The sequence below is a fragment of the Schistocerca piceifrons genome, chromosome 9 (genome assembly GCF_021461385.2).
Source record: "Schistocerca piceifrons isolate TAMUIC-IGC-003096 chromosome 9, iqSchPice1.1, whole genome shotgun sequence".
NCBI lineage: Eukaryota > Metazoa > Arthropoda > Insecta > Orthoptera > Acrididae > Schistocerca > Schistocerca piceifrons.
In genome coordinates, this window is record NC_060146.1 from 151,186,906 (window position 1) to 151,211,742 (window position 24,837).

The window sequence follows — 24,837 nt, forward strand, 5'->3', positions numbered from 1 at the left end:
TTTTATTTTGTGACCTGTCTGTATAAGTCACCCTGACACAAAGTTGAGGGTGACTTTTCCAAACTGTTCCCATTTCCTAAATCTCACCAGTCTTTCCCTTCATCCATGTTCCTTCCCCTCCCACCGTTCTATTAGAAGTAGCCTTGGGTCTCCAAAAGCTTGCAAATTTCAATACCTTTATCGTGTGTTCTCCTACTACCGTTTGGTGAGTAAATTTTCCATCTATTCATCATACAATTACACAACTGTAGTTATTCTTCATTTTAAAAACTGATTTTTATCAATTTTAAGACCAAATTATCTGTACCAAAATAAAATGCGGTATCTGACAGCAAATCAGATGACACAATTTGACAGATGACACCGCCAAAGGCTTTTGGCTCGGCACAGTAGCACAGATAGTGATATTATATGCAATATGCCCTCCCCACACATTTAGTATCTGGTACGTGGATCCAGAGTCTCCGGGGCTGCATAAGAAGCCCAGTGAATGAGCTGCAGATTCACTTGTTTGTGATCCAGCTGCTTCAAGAATGAAGGTTACTTTTATGCCAGGCAACTTGTTTCAGTTTGATATGAGACTGGATTGTCATTTGCCATTCACTGACAACTATGTGTGGATTCGGTTCTGTGCACCACACTTGGTGCTTCGTGTAAACTGTTCTCGTGCATTGTGTTCGAGAAACAAGACGTGTAACATAGTTTAATATAAGCTGCCATTGCAAATAAGTGTGAGCATTTGTACTGATGTACAGCACTTTAGTGGACCAAAGTTATAATTAACTGACTGTCATCATCTTAAAATTTCTGTTGAAGAATGTAAGTCATTCTGTTGTACTGTAAACAAAACTCTTGCAGAAAATTATTTTTGGTATTTGAACACGTTCTTGTATTGTTAATTTCAGTAATGCGGTGAGCGGTATAAACTATAAGATAGGTCTCTTTTTTTACGTGGCTGCATACAAAATAATAAAGACAACATCAGTAGTCAGTAGTGTCCAAACCCATGGATCTTGAAGCATAAGGGTCATTCTGCCAGGGTGGTTAATGTGTTATGTAACAGTTTGTGATGGCTTTTCATTCTGGTAAAAAAAACCTGAAGATGGTCTTAAAACTAAATGAAATTGTTTGTTAAATGTAAAGAATTAGTGCACCTGTATCTAGTTCCTAATACATTGAAACTGTATTTTGTAGCTACTGCCTCAGAAGTAATAGTGGTAATCTAGATTTGCACAAAGATACATTCACGAGATTTGAAATACGTCAATCCTCACACTCACGATTCTCGTTTCTGCCATCGGTAAGAGGTCCAGGAAATGCTGTACGACCCGACTGAGAACTGGCACATCCTGGACCAGATGCTGAGGGTCGCAGAGGTCGTGGCACCCGGGCTCATAGCCCTTGGGCTTGCAGGGAACGGGATCACTTCACTGACTGCCCTGTGGGAGTTGCTGGCCCATACCAAGTGGAAGTCTCTGCGAACTCTGGATTTGTCGGACAATAAGGCAAGTTTAAATCAGTTAAAGTTTCAAAGTGGCAATCTTTGTATTTCCTCCATTTACTGAACAGCTTAAGCAAGTTTCATCCAAACTGAGATCAGTAAAGTCAGACATAAAGATTAAGACATTCTACAATAGAAGTAAGAGAACAGACTTAACAAGAGTGAAAACTACAGTGCCGCAACCAATACGTGAGACTCGAATGGGCCTTATCCCACCAATTTGTTATATGCGACATGCAAATGATATGTCTCTCATTAAAATTGTGTGCCACACTGGAGCTGGAACCTAAAAACTCACTGTATTCAGAAATCCTTTCTCCCGAGTACGCTACTCCACCAAAGTGCACAGGAGTGTTTCTGTGAAGTAAGATAGAGGTACTGGTGTGTGAGGTTGGGTTGTGCCTTGTGCCCAGATAACTCAGTCAGTCGGAGCATTGTCTATGAAAGACAAAGTTCTAGGCTCTAGTCCCTGTCTGTCATGCACATTTAATCAGTTTCAGAGCACAGAACACTCCACTGCAGAGCAACAGATTCATTCTGAAAATATGCAGCTAATTAGTGCTACAGAACAATCTGCCATCTGTGATTTTGAGGCTTCAATGAGATGTGAAGCTAAAGTGTATAATCTGATTGGACTTTTATTTCCTTGTGCAGAATGTATTTGAAAATTTTGCAAACTCGCCAGGCTCATTTTGTGCATCCACTTACTCGGATCTGCTCCGGATCTCTTCACTCCTGTGTGCACTTCACAGGCAATCGGCGTTAGTCACCAAAAATTGATTACGCCAGTATTACACTACAGTTAAAGAAATAGTTTTTCATAGTTAACTATTGTAATACAGGTTGTGGGAAGTTCTAGAAGAATGTAAATACGTTAGGATTAAAGGAAACCACTCACCAAAAAGCAGAAGCACCAAGTTGCCGATAGGCACACGTGAAAGGAAGAAAACCTTCCAGCTATCGGACTTTCTCCAGGCGAGCACCGAACTGAAACTGTTCCATTGGATTGTCACAGGGTACAGCAGGATTCATGACTGCATCTCTCCTGTCATCCACTGATCCACTGTCCAGTGGTGGCACTCTTTACAGCACCTCAAATGTCGGTTAGTATTTATTACAGAAGTGTGTGGCGTATGAGGAACTGCTCAACCATCGTTCCCCACTCCTTGTATCTCCCTAAGCACAGTTATTGTGCTAGATGGACTGCTGGTAGGTCTTTCCACAAGACAAGTAATTCATTCTGCCAATTTCATGAGATTTTCTTAGTCACTCTCGAACATACTCACCGTCCCTGGCCGTCAGTACCTGAGGTCTTCCTGGTCATTTGTTCGCATTTTTATTTCACAATTGCATTGCTGACAGTCAACTTAGGTAGCTTTAGAAGGATGTAAATGTCCTTGATGGATTTGTTACTTAGGTGACATCCTATGACTAGTCCACATTCAAAGTCACTCTGATCTCGAGAAAGACCATGAACTTTAGACTTGCTTTTTCTTCTGTGCAATGTGCAGTAGCAGGGTGGAGATGGCAAGTTCATATAGCATGTGCAACTCCACAGCCTCTCATTTTTCTCTGGAAGGATTATGTTAATATGCATTTGGGTCTAAATCTGTATCCCTACATTACAAACCACTGTGATGTGCATGGCAGAGGATACTTCCCAGTTGACCACATGTTAGGTTTTCTTCTAGTTTCACCCACGTACGAAATGTGGAAACAAAGAGTGCTGAAATGCCACTGTGCACTCGGTAATTAGTCTGATCTACTCTTCACGGATCCTACAAGAGTAATAGGTCGCAGGCTGTAGCGTTTTCCTAGTCCACACTTAATACTGCTTCTTGAAACTGTAAAAAAGTTTTTCCAAAGTTGTTTGCATTTATCTTAAAGTAATATACCAGGTCATGATTTTCAGCATCACAGTGGTGCTCACATGTGCATGTAACAAACTAGTGACCACTCCTGCTGCCCTTCTTTGTATACACTCAGCATCCCATTTTACTATCCCCTTTATTACTAAATCGCTCTTCCTGAAACAGGTACCAGTTGCAGTGAAGGGCAACAAGAATTCAATTTTCAATATTTTGCGTGGTTACTGATGGAATTTAAAAAATTTAAAAAACTGGCATAATATACTCTTTAAGAGATATAATCTTATGTTAAAGTTTAACACAATAAAACAAGAATCACAGTTAGCAACTGTGTGTTTCTCTTGAGGCAATGTGACTGATGGCTCACAAACACACTGACTTCATTCATTCAGTATCTGAGGATGAAGTTTACATGTAATCTCAAATCCTCAGGGAACACCCCACCCCACCACCATCCACAAAATCATAAAAGGAAAGAAGTTATCACTTACTGAATTTTTGCTCGCTCAATGAAAGACCCGTACGCAAAGACTGGAAAGTCCCACAGGTCACACAGATACTCAAGAAAGGCAGTAGGAATAATCCACAAAATTACAGGCCAATATCGTTAACGTCAATATGCAGCACGATTTTTGAATGTGTACTGTGTTCGAACATTATGAATTACCTCAAAGATAACGGTCTATTGATACACAGTCAACATGGATTTAGAAAGCATCAATCTTGTGAAACGCAAGAAGCTCTTTACTCGCATGAAATGTTGAGTGCTATTGAGAAGGGATTTAAAATTGGTTCTGTTTTTCTAGATTTCTGGAAGGCTTTTGACACTGTAGCTCACAAGTGGTTTGTAATCAGATTGTGTGCTTATGAAATATTGTCTCAGTTATGTGATTGGATTTGTGATTTCTTGTCAGAGAGTTCACAGTTCATAGTAACTGATGGAAAATCATCAGGTAAAACAGAAGTGATTTCTGATGTTCCCCTGGGTAGTGTGATAGTATCTCTGCTGTTCCTTATCTAGATAAATGATTTAGGAGACAATGTGAGCAGCCTTCTTAGGTTGTTTGCAGATGATGCTGTCATTTATCATCTAATAAAGTCGTCAGAAGATCAAAACAAACTGCAAAATGATTTAGAAAAGATACCTGTGTGATGCAAAGATCAGCAATTGACCCTAAATAATGAAATGTGTGAGGTCATCTACTTGAGTGCTAAAAGGAATCCATTAAACTTCAGTTACACAATAATCTAAAGGCCGTAAATTCAACTAAATATCTAGGAATAACAATTATAAACAACTTAAATTGGAAAGAACACACAGAAAATGATTTGGGGAAGGCGCCCCAAAGACTGTGATTTATTGCCAAAACTCTTGGAAGATGTAACAGATTTACTTGAGAGTCTGCCTACACTACACTTGTGCATCCTCTTTTGTAGTACTGCTGTATATTGCAGGATCCTTATCAGATACGATTAACGGAGTACATCGAGAAATGGGGTGGGTGGGGGCGGAGTGGGGGATGGGGGGAGCAGCATCATGGTCATGATACAAAATTTGGGGTGGGCATCATTAAAACAAAGGCATTTCTCGTTACGGCAGGATCTTTTCACAAAATTTTAGTCACCAACTTTTTCCTCCGAATGCTAAAATACTATCTTGATGCCAACCTACATACGGAGAAATGCTCTTCATAATAAAATAAAGGAAATTGGAGCTCACAAGGAAAGATATAGATGCTTCCAGAATGAGATTTTCACTCTGCATCGGAGTGTGCACTAATATGAAACTTCCTGCCAGATTAAAACTGTGTGCCGGACCGAGACTCGAACTCGGGACCTTTGCCTTTCGCAGGCAAGTGCTCTACCAACTGAGCTACCCTAGCACGACTCATGCCCCGTTCTCACAGCTTTACTTCTGCCAGTATCTCGTCTCCTACCTTCCAAAGTTTACAGAAGCTCTCCTGTGAACCTTGCAGAACTAGCACTCCTGAAAGAAAGGATATGCAGAGACATAGCTTAGCCACAGCCTGGGGGATGTTTCCAGAATGGGATTTTCACTCTGCAGCGGAGTGTGCGCTGATATGAAACTTCCTGGTAGATTAAAACTGTGTGCTGGACCGAGACTCAAACTTGGGACCTTTGCCTTTCGCGGGCAAGTGCTCTACCAAGAGGTAGAACACTTGCCCGCAAAAGGCAAAGGTCTCGAGTTTGAGTCTCGGTATGGCACACAGTTTTAATCTGCCAGGAAGTTTCAAAGATATAGATGTTTGTTTTTTCCGCACACTTTTCTACAGTGGTATAGTGGAGAATTATTGCCAGGCACTTACATATGATTTGCAGAGTATCGATGTAGATGTAGATGTAGATGTAGATGTAGATGCTGTTGCTGTTTGTGCACTAAAACTTCAGTATCTGTTTCATAATGAGATCACTTAGCGAATTCCAACAAACGAAGCACAATTTCAAATCTTTCCTATACTTTTTCTTGCTTAGATTCTTAAGAGTCACATATTAACACATTAATTCATTTCTAAAGTAATCAGATATTGATATCGAATCAGAAAATAATCCCAGAAGAATGGACTTTAGGGTAATTCAACCAATACACAAGAAAGGAGACAAGGCCTGCTGTTCAAATTACTGAGGAATTACCCTGCTGAACGTAACCTATAAGATCTTCTCTAGTATTATCTGCAACAGGTTCGTACCGTATGCAGAATAGATTCTGGGGGAGTATCAGTGTCGATTTTGGCCTAATAGATCAACAACAGACCAGATGTTTGTGTTAAGGCAAATACATGAAAAGGCATATGATTATAATATTGAGCTTCATAACCTCTACGTAGACTTCAAGCAGGCCTTTGCTAGTCTCGGTAGAGCACAAATGCTAAATGATTTGCTGCTGCTTGGTATACCATCGAAGTATGTCTCACTTATCCAAGCAACATAAGCTGGTTCCAAGGCTGCAGTGCAAGTGGATGGAGAACTGAGCAATTGGTTTAGCATAAGTAGAGGAGTCAGACAAGGGGACACACTCTCTACAATGCTTTTCAATCTGACTCTTGAAGCACCCATTTGAAGCTTCAGGTATCTGGCTACATAGGCACAAAGTTGACTCAGATAAGCACATATGCTGATGATGTAGCAATTATTAGTAGGAGGAGGATATTACTATAGAGGACAATATGTGAGCTGAAAGAGGCCTTTCTGTAAATGAAACAAAGGCTAAGCACATGAATTTCTCCTAGAAGGAAAATAATAACTTGGATATACTATCAGCAGATGGTTTCAATTTTTGACATATGCAGAACTTTAACTATTTGGGCTCCAGTATTAACAACACAAATTCCATGTCAGCTGAAATAAAACTGCACATCCTAAGTGGTAATAGATGCTTCCACATGTTTAAGAAATTGTTGACCTCTGCAACCATATAAGGTCACGATCAGGCCAGTTGCTACCTACAGATGCAAAACATGGATGGTAACGAGTGTTGATGAGCAACAGCTCAGGATATTTGAACACAGAGTGTTGTGCAAGATCTATGGGGCAGTTCAGGAAGTGGAAGAAGATATAAAATCCAAGGATTGCGGAGAATTGCGCAGGAGAGGGTAGAATGGAGGAAACTGGTTGAGAAGGCTAAAACACACACAGGGTTGTAATTCCATGAGAAGAAGAAGAAGAAGATAATGGAGAATTATTGTGAAGTTAGTTTGACGACTGTTTCATAATGAGAGCACATAGTGCTTTCCAACAAACAAAGCATAATTTCAAATCTTTCCCAAACTTTTTCTTGCTTAGATTCTTAAAAGTCACATATTAACTCATTTCTGAAGTAATCAGATGTCTGAAGCTTTTTTGTATATGGGAGTTAGATTCTTTAAAGAATCTGGGATTTACTGTTTTTAATTTGAGAGATCATGCAACAATTTTGTTTTTTTCTTCCAAAGTTACATCTACAACTGTCGATGACTGCCCAACTGATGAAACTATCTGCATCCTCCCTATAAGTAACCCTCAGTCGAGACACAAATTTCTCTTGATATCCCAAATTGTAGTACTTGCATTAATAAGCATTGGTGTGCTATGACTCCAGGGCTTCTTACAAGTCGAGAAATGTTCCTTCTACCTGATTACTTTGATCCATTTCTTTCAGAATGCCATGTGAGAAAGTGCAAGTTTGGTTTTGCATAGCAAATATTTTCAGAATACCGCATACTGTCTCCGACATTGTTGCAGTTAGTAGAATCAATCCCTGAAATTAAGTTCTGGATCATGTATTGTTACCGTAACCCTTCCATTGGTCTCAAAACCTTTTCCACATAAATTTCCTCAGGTGTGAGGGTGTGGAATATGGTGGTTATTTTGGAAATGCACTTTTAATCCCTCTATTTTGCAACTGCCAGAGCATCTTTGTGGACAAATGTATTGTACTGGAGATAATTATTTTCTCTTTTGTAATTGTACTGGAGAAAATTATTTTCTCTTTTGTAATTATACTGAATAAAATTATTTTATCTTTTGTAATATAGAGAATAGAAAAAGTCGTTATTTTATATGGAGGAAAAATTAAGTCAGACAATTGGTTGCAGCTGATAAGCAGAAATTGAAGGACGATCTGGTTACGAGAGAGAAACAGTTATACAGCCCCATAATGCCCATATTAATTGAAAACAAAGTTATCCAGTCACAAGAACTACCCAATGGTGAGGCGTGGTCCCAGAAACTTACAGCCTTTCTCCTGATTCCAGTCTTATTGCATTTCATTTCATAATTTAGAAGAAAGTAATGCAGATGGCATGAATATAAAAATAACATAAGGCTGTACTGCTCATATCCTCTGTACACACCTGAGGTGTGCTGGATGAAAAAACAAGAAACCGTTCACAACCAAATTCAACTGATTGTGTGCGGTAAGCACAACCATTCTACTTACTGTGAATAGGTGGCATTTAGTGATTTCCTATGTTGTCTTGGACATAAAATATATAAATTCAAAAGAAGTTTTTTCCTTTCAACTGGAAGTATTGTACCTCCCAGGAAATACTTTTTTTTTTTAATGTCACTCTCAAACGAGGGTCTTTTGTTCCCTTCTGATGTTTGAAAGGTATGGATTAGGTGGAAGCTGATAATTACTGAAACTTGAGAAGAAATATGCATCCAGTGGTATTGTGAATGTAAGGGCTAGAGATCCGATGTAAATAGCAGTGTGACGGCAGCAGTATCTCGTAGTCTTTTTGCAGTCCAGTCAGTGAACAGGTTGCTCTCAGCACCTGGCAGTGCTGTCAGTCATTTAAATATATTTGAACAAAATCAAAGATGGGCAATGAACATCACACTGTTCATCTGTAAAGTTGAGGAATTTCAGAAGTCATGTAGAATTGTATTACATTTCATGTATAATGCGTATTACATTGCTAATGTTACATTACACTTCATGTAATGTGCATTCTGTCTAGTATTAGCAAATAAGTAACACTTAACATTTTAACATTACATCAAACTACTACATTTTGTCAATAATGTACCAATAGCATGTTTTTGTTCACAGATAAAGAGCACTGGTACAGTTTCACTACCTTGCACTTTGCAAATCTCGGAAGTATACTTGGATCATAATCCGATATGTCAAATGCATAACAAGGGTCCCTATATTAGGTGAGTGCTGCATTTTGACAACACGAGTTTCATAACATTACTATGTAGTAATGTATCATTTCAAAGTAGGTAATGTGACATTACAGTGACTTTATTAACAGCCTTTTAAAATAATAATGTGGATTAAATTACATGAAAACAATACAGCAGCCAGCCCCCCCTTTTTTATAACAGCATTTATTCAAATGCGTGTTTCAGGTTATTGTCTGTGTGCAGTTGGCATAATACAGTCATCATTCTTCTTTTTCCTGTTCCTTTATCGTACATCTTTGGGATCGGCATGCTTACTATTTGATTTGGCACTGTTAATTTAAGGGGTGGCTAGATTCCCTTCCTGTCACCACCCCATTACACTCCAGTGTGAAATATGTGTACCCAAAACTGTCTGCATGTAGTGTTATCCATGTAAAAATGTGCAAGCTTTTTGTTAATGTCTCTGAATCATGTAACTGAGGAAGAGCTTTTGAACGAGCCTGATATTCACCTATTTGGACATGGAAATCTGTCTATAAATCACATCCGGGTTGACTGGCATGCTGGCCCTTATTGTTAATCCACTGTGTGGATTCGAACCGATGCCAGCACACCTGCCTGAATCCTAGAAGCTGTGTGGTAACATGTGCAGCTATCCAGTCATGTATAACACAGTCAGCATTATTGTGCTTATGATGACTACATTGTAAAAGCTGTGGTTCCACTGTGAAAAACAATTTCCAGACATAAAACTTGTAAATTTACTTAGGTTATAAACAAATGTGTAATGCAACTGTGAGGCGAATTTCACACTGCAGCAGTACGTTGCTGTGGTCTTCACCACTGTCACTGTAAAATGGCTGACTATGTTGAAGGAGCGTTACATTACATGCTACAATTTGGAATCCTCTAGCAGCAAAGGGCTGCAACTTGCGTCAGGAAAGTGTGAAAGTTGACCGAGTGATATGCGTGACTTGTAATAACTCAACTGATATTGAAAACGGAATAAAAAATTAAGACACATTGGTTTCAGCATGCCCTCTTACATTCTATTTGAACCTAATTACTGTAGTCATTCCTTGGCCTCTCTCTACAATTTTTACCCCCAACAGATCTCTCCATTTCCCTGATTATAAACTAAATCTTTTATGGAACTGAAATACAAGAATTAAAATGTTTCGGAAATGTTGATGCATATCTTAACCATCGTCATTTGTCACTGTTCTGGCCTTGATTCCAAAGACTGGTTTGGTGCAGCTCTCCAGACTACTCTACCCTGTGCAACCCTCTTCACCTCTGCATAACTACCGCAACTTACATCCTCCTGAATCTGCTTTCCGTATTCATCACTTTGTTTTCCTGTGTAAATTTTACCTCTCACGTGTCTAACACTAAATTGACAATTCCTTGGTGCCTCAAAATTTGTCCTCTCAACTTCACTCTTCAGTTCAGTTTGTTACTCACACTACCCATCGGGTTTTCAGCATTCTTCTGTATTATAACATTTTGAAAGCTTTTATCCTCTTGTTGCCCACTCTCCTTATTGTCCAAGACTTCTGTTCAAGACTACACACAAGACAAATACTGTAAGAAAAGACATCCTAACACTTAAATGCACGGTAAACATTAACAAATTCCTCTTTTTCAGAACAGTTTTTCTTGCTGTAGCCAGTACGCCTTTATATCCCCTCTACTTCGACCATCTCCTGTTACTTTTCTGCCCAAATAGCAAAAGTCAGATACTACTTTTAGTGTCTCATGTTGTTGTTGTTGTTGTTGTTGTTGTTGTGGTGGTCTTCAGTCCTGAGACTGGTTTGATGCAGCTCTCCATGCTACTCTATCCTGTGCAAGCTTCTTCATCTCCCAGTACCTACTGCAGCCTACATCCTTCTGAATCTGCTTAGTGTATTCATCTCTTGGTCTCCCTCTACAATTTTTACCCTCCACAATGCCCTCCAGTACTAAATTGGTGATCCCTTGATGCCTCAGAACATGTCCCACCAACCGATCCCTTCTTCTAGTCAAGTTGTGCCACAAGCTCCTCTTCTCCCCAATTCTATTCAATACCTCCTCATTAGTTATGTGATCTACCCATCTAATCTTCAGCATTCTTCTGTAGCACCACATTTCGAAAGCTTCTATTCTCTTCTTGTCCAAACTATTTATCGTCCATGTTTCACTTCCATACATGGCTACACTCCATACAAATACTTCCAGAAACGACTTCCTGACACTTAAATCTATACTCGATGTTAACAAATTTCTCTTCTTCAGAAACGCTTTCCTTGCCATTGCCAGTCTACATTTTATATCCTCTCTACTTCGACCATCATCATTTATTTTGCTCCCCAAATAGCAAAACTCCTTTACTACTTTAAGTGTCTCATTTCCTAATCTAATTCCCTCAGCATCACCCGACTTAATTAGATTACATTCCATTATCCTCGTTTTGCTTTTGTTGATGTTCATCTTATATCCTCCTTTCAAGACACTGTCCATTCCATTCAACTGCTCTTCCAAGTCCTTTGCTGTCTCTGACAGAATTACAATGTCATCGGCGAACCTCAAAGTTTTTATTTCTTCTCCATGAATTTTAATACCTACTCCAAATTTTTCTTTTGTTTCCTTTACTGCTTGCTCAATATACAGATTGAACAACATCGGGGAGAGGCTACAACCCTGTCTTACTCCCTTCCCAACCACTGCTTCCCTTTCTTGTCCCTCGACTCTTATAACTGCCATCTGGTTTCTGTACAAATTGTAAATAGCCTTTCGCTCCCTGTATTTTACCCCTGCCACCTTTAGAATTTGAAAGAGAGTATTCCAGTCAACATTGTCAAAAGCTTTCTCTAAGTCTACAAATGCTAGAAACGTAGGTTTGCCTTCCCTTAATCTTTCTTCTAAGATAAGTCGTAGGGTCAGTATTGCCTCACGTGTTCCAACATTTCTACGGAATCCAAATTGATCTTCCCCAAGATCGGATTCTAACAGTTTTTCCATTCATCTGTAAAGAATTCGCATTAGTATTTTGCAGCTGTGAATTATTAAACTGATAGTTCGGTAATTTTCACATCTGTCAACACCTGCTTTCTTTGGTATTGGAATTATTATATTCTTCTAGAAGTCTGAGGGTATTTCACCTGTCTCATACATCTTGCTCACCAGTTTTGTCAGGACTGGCTCTGGCAAGGCTGTTAGTAGTTCTAATGGAATGTTGTCTACTCCTGGGGCCTAGTGTCTCATACTATAGTCTAATTCTCTCCATACCATCTGATTTAATTCAACTACTTTCAACTACATTTGTTTTATGGTGGTTGATATTCAACTTCTAATCTCTTTTTCAAGTCACTATCCATTCTTTTTGAGTGACTTTCTGAGTCCCTGCTGTTGCTTACAGAATTATGTCACCAGCAAACCTCAGAGTTTTTGTTTCTTCATCATGAACTTTAATTCGCTTTCCAGATTTATCCGTGGCTTCCTTTACTGCTTGCTCATTGGGCAGATAGAAAAATATTGTGGATGGGCTACAATATTTTTTTACTCTCTTCTCAACCACTGCTTCCCATTCATGTCCATGGACTGTTTTAACTGCCATCTGGTTTCTGCAGAACTTGTAGGTAACTTTTCACTGCCCATATTGTATCTGTGCTAACTTCAGGATTTGAAAGAGTGTATTCCAGTCAGCATTCTCAAAAGCTTTCTGTAAATTACAAATCTGATAAACTCAGGTTTGTCTTCTTTAACTCCATCTTCTAAGATAAGTCATAGGGTTGGTTTCATCTTGCGAGTTGCTGCATATTTCCGGAACACAAACTGATCTTCCCCAATGTCAGCTTCTACCTTTTTCCACTCTCCTGTAAAAACAGTACTGCCTCTGTACGGAAAAGTGTGTGTGTGTGTAATGTACAAAAAAAGAACTATAGAATAAAAAATAAAAGTAACTGCATGCAATACACATAAATATGTAACTTGAAATATGTGGTAGCAAAGAGACCAGGTATTCTGCAAAGGGCAACTACAGTATTCAAAATTCAATTGGCATGCACATAGTAATGCTGAATATATAATTGTGGTATGCAATTGAAGATGGATGCAAATCTGATATGTGTGTCAGCATAAATGAAGTTGTCAAAAAAGTTACTGTCTGCTGTATTTTTTCAAGTAAAGTAGTGGTAGGGGTATCCTAAAACTGTGAAAATGAAAAGCTGTGTTAAAAATCGACACGTGCACTCACATGTGGAGAAGCATGTCGAAAAGTGCCTTTTAGTGTCAATCACAGGAAGCTGCAGTGTGGGTGAAACCACTTGTCTCAGCATAACACACAGCCTAGTTTTTCAATAAATTGTGAGGAACAGTAACTGAGATAGGCACATGACATCGCGCGAGTTTATGTAACAGAAGCTGTTAATAGTATTTCTTTTCACATCACGTTGCCCCTCCCCCACCTTTTTTAAAAAATAAAAAGGTAAGGGTGGACTGGAAACCGTTGGTGATGCACCAGATGCAGGTCAACAGTAGATGTCTTAAAGCAAATGTGACTGGTGTTTTAGCAAAAAGTGGAATCTGCCTTTGGAATTTGTATTGGAGAAATTGGGACAAAGCTTGCCCTGGAGTCTCACTGTCGCGGAGATTGCCAGAAAAGTATTATCGGATTTTCCAACTTTTTTATAATTTATTTATCACTATATGATAATGTTAGCAATCTATGTAGCAGAAAATTATGTCTTTTATTTCTTCGTTTCTAGTGCCATCAAGACGACCTTTCCCCGTCTTGCAAAATTGGTGAGTGTTTAAAATGTGCATTTGATAATATATTAATTTACAGTAATTGTTTGTTGTGCTTGCTATCTGGTACACTGCCATGTTTTTATAGAATGTGGCACTAAACATCTTACTTAGTGGTAAAGATATGATCAGAGTAAATATGAAACCATTTGCATTTTATTGTAGGTCATAAGGCTTCCCACTACTTAACACTGTGTGACAAGGAGCACTGCCATGTAGGAGGCACCAGTCCTCTGATCAAATTTTACTTTGTTATAAGTTTACTCTGTGTTTTGAGTCTCTCTTGCCATGTCTTGTGTACCTCAGTGCTAACTTATTGCAAGAGGTTTTTGTAAGATCTGCTATAAATCAAATATTTTTAGGGAACTTGACAGTAGCATGTTTTGTATCATTGCTGAACACACAAGCATTTAAGAAAATAAGTGTTCCAATGAAACTGCTGCTTCTGCATAGTTGGTGGTTAAGCACATGATTCAAAACTTTAAGAGTAGAAGCAGAAGGACCAAATCAGAGAATCCATTACAACATGCCCCTTCTGTCTCCAGAACATATTGCCTGTACACCCTCCTGTATCCTAGATACCTTTCTCTCTTCGTAAAGAAACAATAAAGTAAGTTCTGTAAGTCCGAGTTTGTATCTCAGATCATTTCCTTTTGGAGCCATTTTTAAGTATGTGCTCCTTCTTCTCTGGAAAACTCCATGGAAGAAGTGTCCAGTAAGTTTATTACAGACCTCATCGAGACTCTTTTGGTAAAGTATAATGAACGTAGTTCCTCACAGACGAAAGATGTCGCATGTGCTGTAGTCACTCAAGACACAAATGGAATCCACTGGCAGTGACATATAAAACACATATATATACTGTGGAATAATCCAGTTCAAAACTGAATAAAAAAGGCAAGAATATTGTAAAAGAATTGCATCAGTGACATCAATTAACATTTGTTGTGAAGTGTGACATGACATTTTTATGAAATAACACGTCCCACTTCCAGGCTTCCATGTTGACAAAAGATGTTCGTGACATTTGGTAGTGAGCGTTGGGACATCCCTCTGTGGGAGATATTATTATACATTGTGCAGATGGGAGAACATCTTGAACCCATCACTTGAACAAGACAAGACAATGAGTGAGTGTCTCACCCTGCTGTGTGGGGAGCCACTTGTTCCTTGGTGTCATGCTTTGAAGGTTTTTACAAGATAAAAACAAAAAGAGAAAAGGTCATGACTGCATTGGACGCTGTGGCAAATGACTGTCAAACTGGCACGTTTAAAAAAAAAAAAACTTTTTGTCTTGATCTTGCCCAAGTAATACAAAAGGTTTAAAGTTCAGTCATTTACATCATTCACATAGCAAGGAAGAGAATTAACACTCTCTTTCAGCACCTGTCCACACACTAAGGGACTAAGTCTAGTGAAGATTGCTGCAATGTGGTTGGGTGGAAATGACTAGCAAGGCCACCTCAGCAAAAATCAAGAAAGGTGGGCAAAAGAAATTCACTAAATAAATCTATTAACATCGAACATCAAAGGGTTACAGATCAAACACAGGAAATGTAACATTGGTGCCGTACCAGTCGACATTATATTCCATTATGGCAACCAAAGTGCAGGACTTGGATTAGTGTTGCTGGAGAAAGATAGAATAAGAAAATCAGTTGCTGTCAAGGACATGTGGCATCAACAACAGACAGTAAAGAAGAATAAAGTTACACGGTGTAGCCTAATAAATTGAACTACAAAAAGAAAGAAGAAAGAATAGAAGAAGAAGAACTACAAGAAGGAATTGAACTAAAAGAAGAAGAGATACTATCTGAAAGAATAATTTAGGAAGATTGAACAAAACATGGAAGTTTGAGATTATATTTTGTTGTCTGTAGCGATTCCGACGACGACTGTTTTCAAGTCAAATCAGACACTCAAATACTAGAACATTTCACTGCTTGACTAAGATGATTTCCTGTCTCGGGTCGGAGGGCTAAAACTGACTCAGTTGTCCGCAGCGGCGCTACAGCATCTGACAGTCGACATGACAGCGGCTCACCTACACACACTGTCCATGATGCAGGTCACCTACATGCTGCATCAGTTACACAACTGCTGCTCACCAGCATTGCAGCACAGTGAGCTATTTCCATCATCCGGTGAGCATAAACTCAGCCCAGAACTGTGATTTTGTGTGCTTTTTTTGTATTTAAACTCCCAAAGATTTGAATTGGTGTGTAAAAGTAAATAAGAAGTGATGTGACATTATTGAAGTAATTTTTAGAGCCAAATATTTATTTTGGGTCTGTATTGTATGCCTGCAGTCACACAATAAATGGAAGGGACTGTAACAGCCATATTGGCAAAAATAGAGGAGTTTATGAATGAGATTAAGACAGAAGGTATTAAGGTTTATAAGAAACAGTAAAAACAGAATTAAATTCAAACATTAATAAACAAGGAGCTAAGATTTCTATTTTTGAAACGAAATATCAAATTTACCTCAGGATTTACATACTGAATAGATAGAAACTATGACTTAGTACAAAATGAAGTGAATGAGGACTCGAGGCATTAAATGATCAAATCTCAGATATGTGACGACAAGTAGAGGTGTTAGAGCGAGATAAAGAATTTAACAGAACACTGGGTGCTCAGAACACATTGACTAGCTTGGAGGGACAGCTACAGGAATTAATGGAGCAGAAAGTATGAGTAACAGTAGATTGTGCGAGTGCTACACGTAATTCTGTGGAGGACATAGAAGAACACAGAAAAGAGTTTCAATAGTTGTGGAAAGAATTAGAATGTGATTCCAAATACCAGAACAATTTTAAAACGTTTTGTCAGCTCAGTGGAGCCATTAAGAGAGAATTTGGGTGCCTGAGTGAGCTTACCAAAGTGTAAACCTAAGTCTGATATATTTAACTTGTATTGAGTACAGATGAAGATATGAGATTGAAATTTACTGATGGGCATATGGGTACACTTGCTGGTTGAGGTATTTGTATGTGTACAGGATTTAAATTTTGTACTAGTAAGAGTGTAAACATCAGCAAGTATTTAAAAGAAGCTTTAAGCTGTAGACGTGTATTTTTAACTTATTTTGTAAACTATTGTCATTCGTGAAAACCAGTCCTCTTATATCTGAAATTTGATCATCTAGTGTCTAAAGTCCTTATTTACTTTGTTTCTTACTAGGTCACACTGTTCATTTACTTCGGTCTATGATGCCTTGTTATGAGAAGCATTTTGCACAATGTAGGTGGTATGTGTATACTTATAAAGTAGTGAATGGTTTAGCAGAGAAGCAGGAAGAAACTTAAGGTTCTCCTGACCCTGGAGGGGGCTATCATATATCATGTTGAGCAAAATCAAACCATGGAAACCCCAGGTAGGAATATCAGCAATGTAGGAAAAGAGAGAAGACACATTAAGCTGCAAACAGGCACAGGAAAAGACAGATTAATACTCACCATAAAGAAGACATTTAAAGTTGCAGACAGGCACTGCCTGCATCTTAATTTGTCTTCTTTACGGTAAGTGCCAGTCTGTCTTATCCTACATTGTTGATATATTACATTGAGGGCACCTAAAGATCATTACGGATGCAGTGTGCCTTAAGTTAAACTGTCATCAAATGGGAGAAAGCCCTAGGGTTTATTTTAAAGCTGTAGACTGAATTTTTACAATTTACTATATTCATTTTAATTACTTACCTGAGATGAAGTTACCTTTGTATATACATTTGAACTTAGCAGAGTTTAAATATATAATGTAGGAAGTGTTGTTATGTGTTCCATTTGTTTTCAACTGTGGCAGTTGAAAGTTTAGTTGTTAAACAGAGTTGTGGGCTTCACGTAAGAGAGCATGTGTTCGAAGTCAAACTAAATTCTCACAGGCAGAATTGCCCATCTGTGTAATATATATGTTGTGACTCGTCGATCATTCAAAGTGCCGCCATGCAATTACGCACGTCCTATACGTGCGGCGCTGTCTGCCAGCCATGCAGCAGCTGCGCCACCTAAGTGGCCAGCCAGGCAGCGGCCGCTAGACTTGGACTCAGTGCTCATTCAAATGTTACCGTGTTCACATGTATTGCTTGTCAACTTGCTCTGTGAAATATATATGTTGTATCGTTTTGAAATATATGTGTTCAACTTGACGTTAAAATGATTGGTGACGAGGTAGTGGATTTTTTCCTTTTCACCGTTGACCCACAGGTTTCCATGGCTACTGTCGAGCAACTATTGCAAGATCTCATTGAACAGCAAACGCTTCTAACATCAGCGATTCGCAATTTCGTTGTGACATCAAATGCGGAGCGTTTCTCGTTGTTGGCTATACCTCCTTTTCCTCCTTATGACGAGACGGCAGAAGACTGGTGTGATTATGAAAAACGTCTTCGACAGCACTTCTTGGAATTTCATGTCACGGATGAACAAACATGTAAGTCTCTGTTCCTATCCTGGATTTCACCTCAAATGTATCGGTTGTTGTCGCAATTGGCTCCTTTGAAAGATTCTGCGTCTTTGTCCATTGCTGAAATGTGCTCACTTCTGTCTGTCTATTTTCAAAAGCAAACGCATGTGGTAGCCTCTCGTGTTGCCTTTTATCATTGTCAATAACAACTTCATCAATCCCATCGCACTTGGGCTGCTGAACTTCATGGCCTCAGTCGAAAGTATTAATTTGTTACTGACATTCACAAAGAATCCTATGCCGATGCCATGGCATGGGATGCTATTATCCAGTCGGCGCCCGACAAAGAAGTTCGGCAACGTGCCCTTCAGTTGGCAAATCCGACTCGAGATGAAGTCCTCTCCATCGCGCAGTCTTTTGAAATTTCTTGCGCTGCTGGGGCGCAGATAGAGGCGTGGGGTGATGTCGGGGAAATACAACCTCTGTGCACTGTTGACGCCGCGTGCGGCGCGTCCCCCCGGCCGATGTGGCCGCAGTGCACTCCCACACGCAGCCTCAGCCTAGCCGTAAACAATCCACTAAGAAACGGCAGTAAAACCCCCGGCAACTTCCTTCATGTCTGCGGTGTTTTACGAAACATTCACGCGAGGATTGTCCCCAACGTTGGGCTGTGTGTCACAATTTCAAAAAAGAAAGGTCATGTGTCTTCCATTTGCAAATCCAACCGCATACATGATCTTCATGAACATGACTCTGATTCTGTGTTGTCTGTCAATTGCACTTCTTCCCTTTCAGGGAAGTTATTCCTCACTGTCCAAATCCTTGGTCGAGATGTTCGCATTCAGGTGGATACCGGTTCTGCTGCCACTATCATTAATTCTCAGACGTATCTTCAGTTGGGTCCTCCACTCCTGTCACCTGTCACTCGGCAATTACGGGCATACAATAAACAGAAGATTTCTCTCTTGGGACAATTTAATGCTGAGGTATCTTACAAATACGTCGTTTGAACTGTTCCCATATTTGTGGTTGACCAGAGTAATGCAGAGAATCTTTTTGGTTTCGATGTCTTTCGCGTTTTTGGGTTCTCCATAGATGACTCTGTCAATATTGTCTCTGATGCTATTCCTTATGCTCAGTTGGATATCTTGTCGACGACATTTTCGTCCCTTTTTTCTCCTGGGTTAGGCTGTGCAAACGACTTTGAAGCTCACATCATGCTCAAACCCACTGCTCGGCCAAAATTTTTTCAGGCTTGGCCCATTCCTGTAGCCCTTCGTGATCGGGTAAAACGGGAGCTGGTTCGTCTCACTACTTCAGGGGTCTTGCTTCCTGTCACTTCCAGTGAGTGGTCCTCTCCTGTTGTTGTCGTTGCTAAGCCAAATGGTGATATTCGCCTCTGTGGTGATTTCAAAGCCACTGTAAATGCTGAATGCCTCATCGACACTTATCCTATGCCCCGACCTGAAGAATTGTTCACTAAACTTGCTGGAGGCCAGTATTTTTCTAAAATTGACCTGTCAGAAGCTTATTATCAACTTCCTCTCGGCAGTTTCTGGTCCTTAACACGCCTTTCGGCCTCTATCAATACCAACGCTTGCCATTCGGGGTTGCTAGCGTGCCTGCTCTCTTTCAGCGATTCTTGGAACAATTATTGGTCCCTGTCCCTGGGTGTATAAATTACATGGACGACATTGTTGTCACTGGCTCCACCACTGAAGAACATCTTCAAAATCTCCGCACACTTTTTCATGTCTTACAGACTGCCGGTCTTGAGTGTAATCTTCAGAAATCACAATTTTTTCAGGCCTCTATCACGTACTTGGGGTTTCAACTCTCTCAGGATGGTATTCGTCCACTTCAGCAAACTGTCGCTGCGATCGATGCCCTTCCTCGCCCTACATCTGTTAAGGAACTGCAGGCCTTCTTGGGGAAAATAGCATACTATCACAAGTTTTTACCGTCTGCGGCTTCGGTGGCTCAGCTGTTGCATCGCTTGTTGCATAAAAACGTGCCTTTTCACTGGTCCACGTCATGCGATGCGGCTTTCCAGAAATTGAAGACTATGCTGAAACAGGTCCCGTGCCTGGCTACTTATCGACCTGGCCAACATCGTGTTCTTGCCACGGACGCCTCTCAATACGGGGTCGGTGCAGTCCTTGCGCACCGTTTTTCTGATGGTTCGGAACAACCCATTGCTTATGCCTCCAAAACGCTCACAGATGCCCAACAAAAGTATGCTCAAATTGAAAAAGAAGCTTTGGCCATTATGTATGCTCTTCATAAGTTTGGTGTTTTTCTCTATGGCTCCAAATTTCATCTTGTTCGGATCACAAACCACTTGTTTCCTTGTTTCATCCATCAACGTCACTTCCCGAAAAGGCTGCACACCGCCTCCAGCGTTGGGCTCTTTACTTGTCTCGTTTCAATTATGAGACTCATTTCCGGCCGACGGCTCAACATGCGAATGCTGATGCTCTGTCTTGCCTTCCCATGGGTCCTGATCTGGCATTTGATAGGGATGAATTTTTGTGTTCCCACCTGCATGTTGCCGAGCAGCGGGTTGTGGACGGGTTCCCCATCACCGGGCACTGGCTGGCGGCTGCTACGGGTTCTGACCCTACCGTCTCCTGGGTTTTACGCTGTATTCAGAAGGGCTGGCCAGATCGCCCATCTGCTAAGACTTCTGATCCGTTGCAGAACTACTACTCTTTGCGCTACCGCCTCACGGCTAGGGATGGGGTTATCCTCCTTTCCACTGACAATGCTTCGCCGCGTGTTGTGGTACCTGCGTCTTTGCTTGCTTCGGTCTTGCGCCTCCTTCACCAGGGGCACTGGGGTGTGTCTCGCACAAAATCTCTGGCGCGCCGTTATGTGTACTGGACTGGCATCGACTCTGAAATAGCTCACATGGTCGCTGCCTGTTTCCCTTGTGTGTCACAGGCTGCTGCCCCGAAGTCATCTTTGTCACCGTGGCCTTCGCCTGAGAAGCCCTGAGAGCGCATTCATGCTGACTTCGCGGTACTTATTGGCTCCTCGTAATTGACGCCTACTCTAACTTTCCTTTCATTGTCCGTTGCACGTCGCCTACCACTGCGGCAACCACAAGTGCTCTCGCCCGCATTTTTTCTTTGGAATGCCTTCCCTCTACTCTCGTTACTGATAATGGTCCGCAATTTGCCTCTTCCGAATTTGCGGATTTTTGTGCTCGTCACGGCGTTATGCATGTCACAACCCCACCATTCCATCCACAATCGAATGGTGAGGCTGAACGACTGGTCCGCACATTTAAGGCTCAGATGGCGATACTTCTGACTTCTTCTGCTGCTGATGATGCGCTTCTCCAGTTTCTGGTGTCTTACCGTTTCACCCCCATGGGCGAGCACAGCCTGGCTGAGCTCTTACATGGCCGACAGCCCCACACGCTACTTCATCTTCTGCGGCCTTCCACCTCACGGCCGCGGGTGCCTTCGCTTGGCCAGTTCGCCGCTGACGACCTTGTCTGGGTACGGGGATATGGCAGGCGGCCAAAATGAAGTCCGGGCCGCATCTTACGACACCGTGGCCGACACCTGTATGAAATCCAGACGGACACTGGTGTTGCAGTGCGTCATTCGGACCAGATGCGGCCTCGTGTGCCGGCAACGCCTGTTCCAAATGCCGCTACACCACCTTCGGCTCTATCTGACACTCGGGATCTTGGCATCTCTCATTACTCACACCGCAGCCCTCTCACCATCATATCGGTGCCAGCACAAGAACGGACGCCACCAGGAGACGTGCCCATGCAGGAACCGGATGACCATCATCTGTCGGAGCCAATCTACTCGTCTCCTTCTCTACAGACGCCGACACATCACCCATATCTCCTGTTATATCAACTGGACTTGCTGCAATGCGCAGATTGGTGCACGGGGCTCCAGCAGATTCGACCCCTACGTCTCCTGTCATCTCGACCCGTTATCATCGGGGACACTTCCGTCCGTACGGGAAGCCTCCTCCTCGAGACTTTACAGCCAGTCAAACGATGCCTATGGACGTTAGCCATCTCCAGGCCACATCCATCAAGACCAGTGCAACAATTTCAAAGGGGGAAAAAGTGTTGTGACTCGCCAATCATTCAAAGTGCCGCCGCGCAATTACGCGCATCCTATATGTGTGGCGCTGTCTGCCAGCCATGCAGCAGCTGCGCCACATAAGCGGTCAGCCAGGCAGCGGCCGCTAGACTTGGACTCAGTGCTCATTCGAATGTTACCGTGTTCACATGTATTGCTTGCCAACTTGCTCTGTGAAATGTATGTGTTGTATCGTTTTGAAATATATGTGTTCAACTTGACGTTAAAACAATATATCATTGTCACTTTATTGGAGTTGCCTATTAAATGAATACTAAACAAGTTATTGTTAAAAATATGTTACCAAAGTCAAATAAATGTAGGGAAGAGGAAGGTAAACTATTCCGTAAATGTGATTTTGATGTGCTAACATGTTGTGAGCAGCCATAACTTTGTATTGAAGAGGAGGAAACTAGAATGTAGAGTTGTTCCTGGATGAACTCCTGTTGTGGATACTTATATAAAATGATCTAAGGATGTGAAGGGATGAGAGATTAAGAGAAGATATAACATCTTACTCATCTGCTCCTTGGAGTTTTGAAAACAGAATGTGTTCTTGCTAGGAAAGTTTAAAATATTTAAAATTAGAGCAATAATATTTTAAGGTAGCACAGAGTAGTGAAGAGTTTACAGATGTTATTGCACTGTACTAAAATGAGTGGTCTAGAAAATAGTAATAAAAGTGATAAATTTATGTAATACCAGCACTCGGGTATCAAATAAAAAGAAGTATAGGCATGAATGTAAATTTAGAGGAGTGTGGAAATGCAAGTGTATAGTGGCCAGGAAGAGATGGAAAAGTGAGTGCTTTTGATGCAGTGTACTAAGTATAATGAATTTGTTGGAGAGTGAAGGGTAGGCGGACACATGGAAGAGATGACCTACACCTAGGTGTGATGAATCCACAGGAGGAATGACTTGATGACTTGAACTTGGTGAGCGGGGAGGGGGGGGGGAGGTGTTTGTAAGAGTACACTGCCATCTTAAATGGAAAGGTAATTAAGAAGTATCTGCCTGCAGAAGGTGGTGTAGAAGCAAGTAACTGTTGTTACCATTCATGAAATATTCTCCAAACTTGTACATTGTAAAGAGACTTAACCTGGTTATTGTCAAAGGAGGCGTGCTTGACTTTATGAATGTTTGGGATTTGCAGTCAGCAATCGCAGACTGAGTTTACAGATCAGCCTGTAGCTCCTTGGGTGCATAAAAGTAGGTATGTATCTAGTGTATGCATTTATTGAGTTGGAGTGAAGTACCACTGGCTGCCTTTGTTGTACAAAAGAGACACAGTATGCGATCATGAATATAAGCTGACAAAGCAAAAGGAATCTTGCAGAATATTTCACATTCCTTGAATTAGCACGATTACATTATTATATGTAGAATGAAGATATTATCTAAGGTGAATGGAAGTAATCCACATACCTTGTATTGGAGTAAGGTAAGGTAATGAGAATAGGTTTCATAGGGTATTTTGACATGTACAGTGGTCCGGACTACACAGAGGATTGGCTAAACTAACTGATGACATTAAGTTGTTGGTACATTAAAAGTTGGATGGCTTAGCAAGAAAGATAGTCTTCTTGATATAGAGAAATATAATCTATATGAACCAACCTAAAGATAAAGTAAAAAGTAATTTCAGGATATAATGATTGAAGTGGAGAGCAGGCCTCTTTTTGTTTCTTAAAGGGAAAGTTTTTATATGTGGAAATGATTACAGTCTAAAATCAAAATCCACGATGGAATGTAACAATATTATGAGAAGGAAAGTTGCTACTCACCACATAACGGAGATGCTCAGCCACAGATAGGCACAACAAAAAGATTTTCACACTTACAGCTTTCGGCCAATGGGCTTTGTCAACAATAGACTCACATACGCATGCACACACTCATGCAAATGCAACCCATAACACACGACTGTGTCGTGTGCACAGAGAAATGTTAACTGATTTTGTGGATATTCTGACAAATATGAAACTATTTTCTTAAATACAATGTGACTGATAAACATGAGGAGGAGCTATTCTAAACCGTACTCTGATTAATAAAGACAGAACTAAAAGGTATGAAGATTTCATGTTTTTCTCTGTGGTACCAAATTCCACCGGGTGCCAATCATAAATCATTGATTTAGTTATTCAGTCTTTCTGAATTGTTACCAGATAAAGCGGCACATCATGTTCAACAGTTGGGTTATTTTCTTGTCATGTCACAACTATGAGATTCATTTCCGACCTACGATCAACAAGCAAATTCTGATGCTCTGTCCTGCCTGCCAGCTGGTCCGGACCCAGGATTTGATCATGAGGAATTGCTTTGTTTTCACATTGATGTCACTGCACAACAGGCAGTTGATGGTTTTCGTGTTAACTAGCACACAGATCGTGGAGGCTGTTGCTTCAGACCCTGTTTTGTAGAACATCATAACTTTCGTACAACTTGGTTGGCTGGCTGGATGCACCACATTATCGTACACCTAACCTCTGTGTTCATCCCATCTTTCGACATCGATTCTCTGTTGTGG

General features: G+C 40.7%; 1 protein-coding gene across 3 annotated transcripts in view; it reads left to right on the forward strand.

Annotated features, from left to right (window-relative positions):
- LOC124717223 (nuclear RNA export factor 1-like) overlaps positions 1-24,837 on the forward strand; it is a 218,397-nt gene that overhangs the window by 142,201 nt on the left and 51,359 nt on the right. For all 3 annotated transcript variants that reach the window (XM_047244011.1, XM_047244013.1, XM_047244014.1), the window contains 3 exons: positions 1,306-1,505; positions 8,921-9,027; positions 13,746-13,782. In XM_047244011.1, coding sequence (XP_047099967.1) covers positions 1,306-1,505; positions 8,921-9,027; positions 13,746-13,782 — 344 coding nt within the window. The remainder of the gene's footprint in view (positions 1-1,305; positions 1,506-8,920; positions 9,028-13,745; positions 13,783-24,837) is intronic.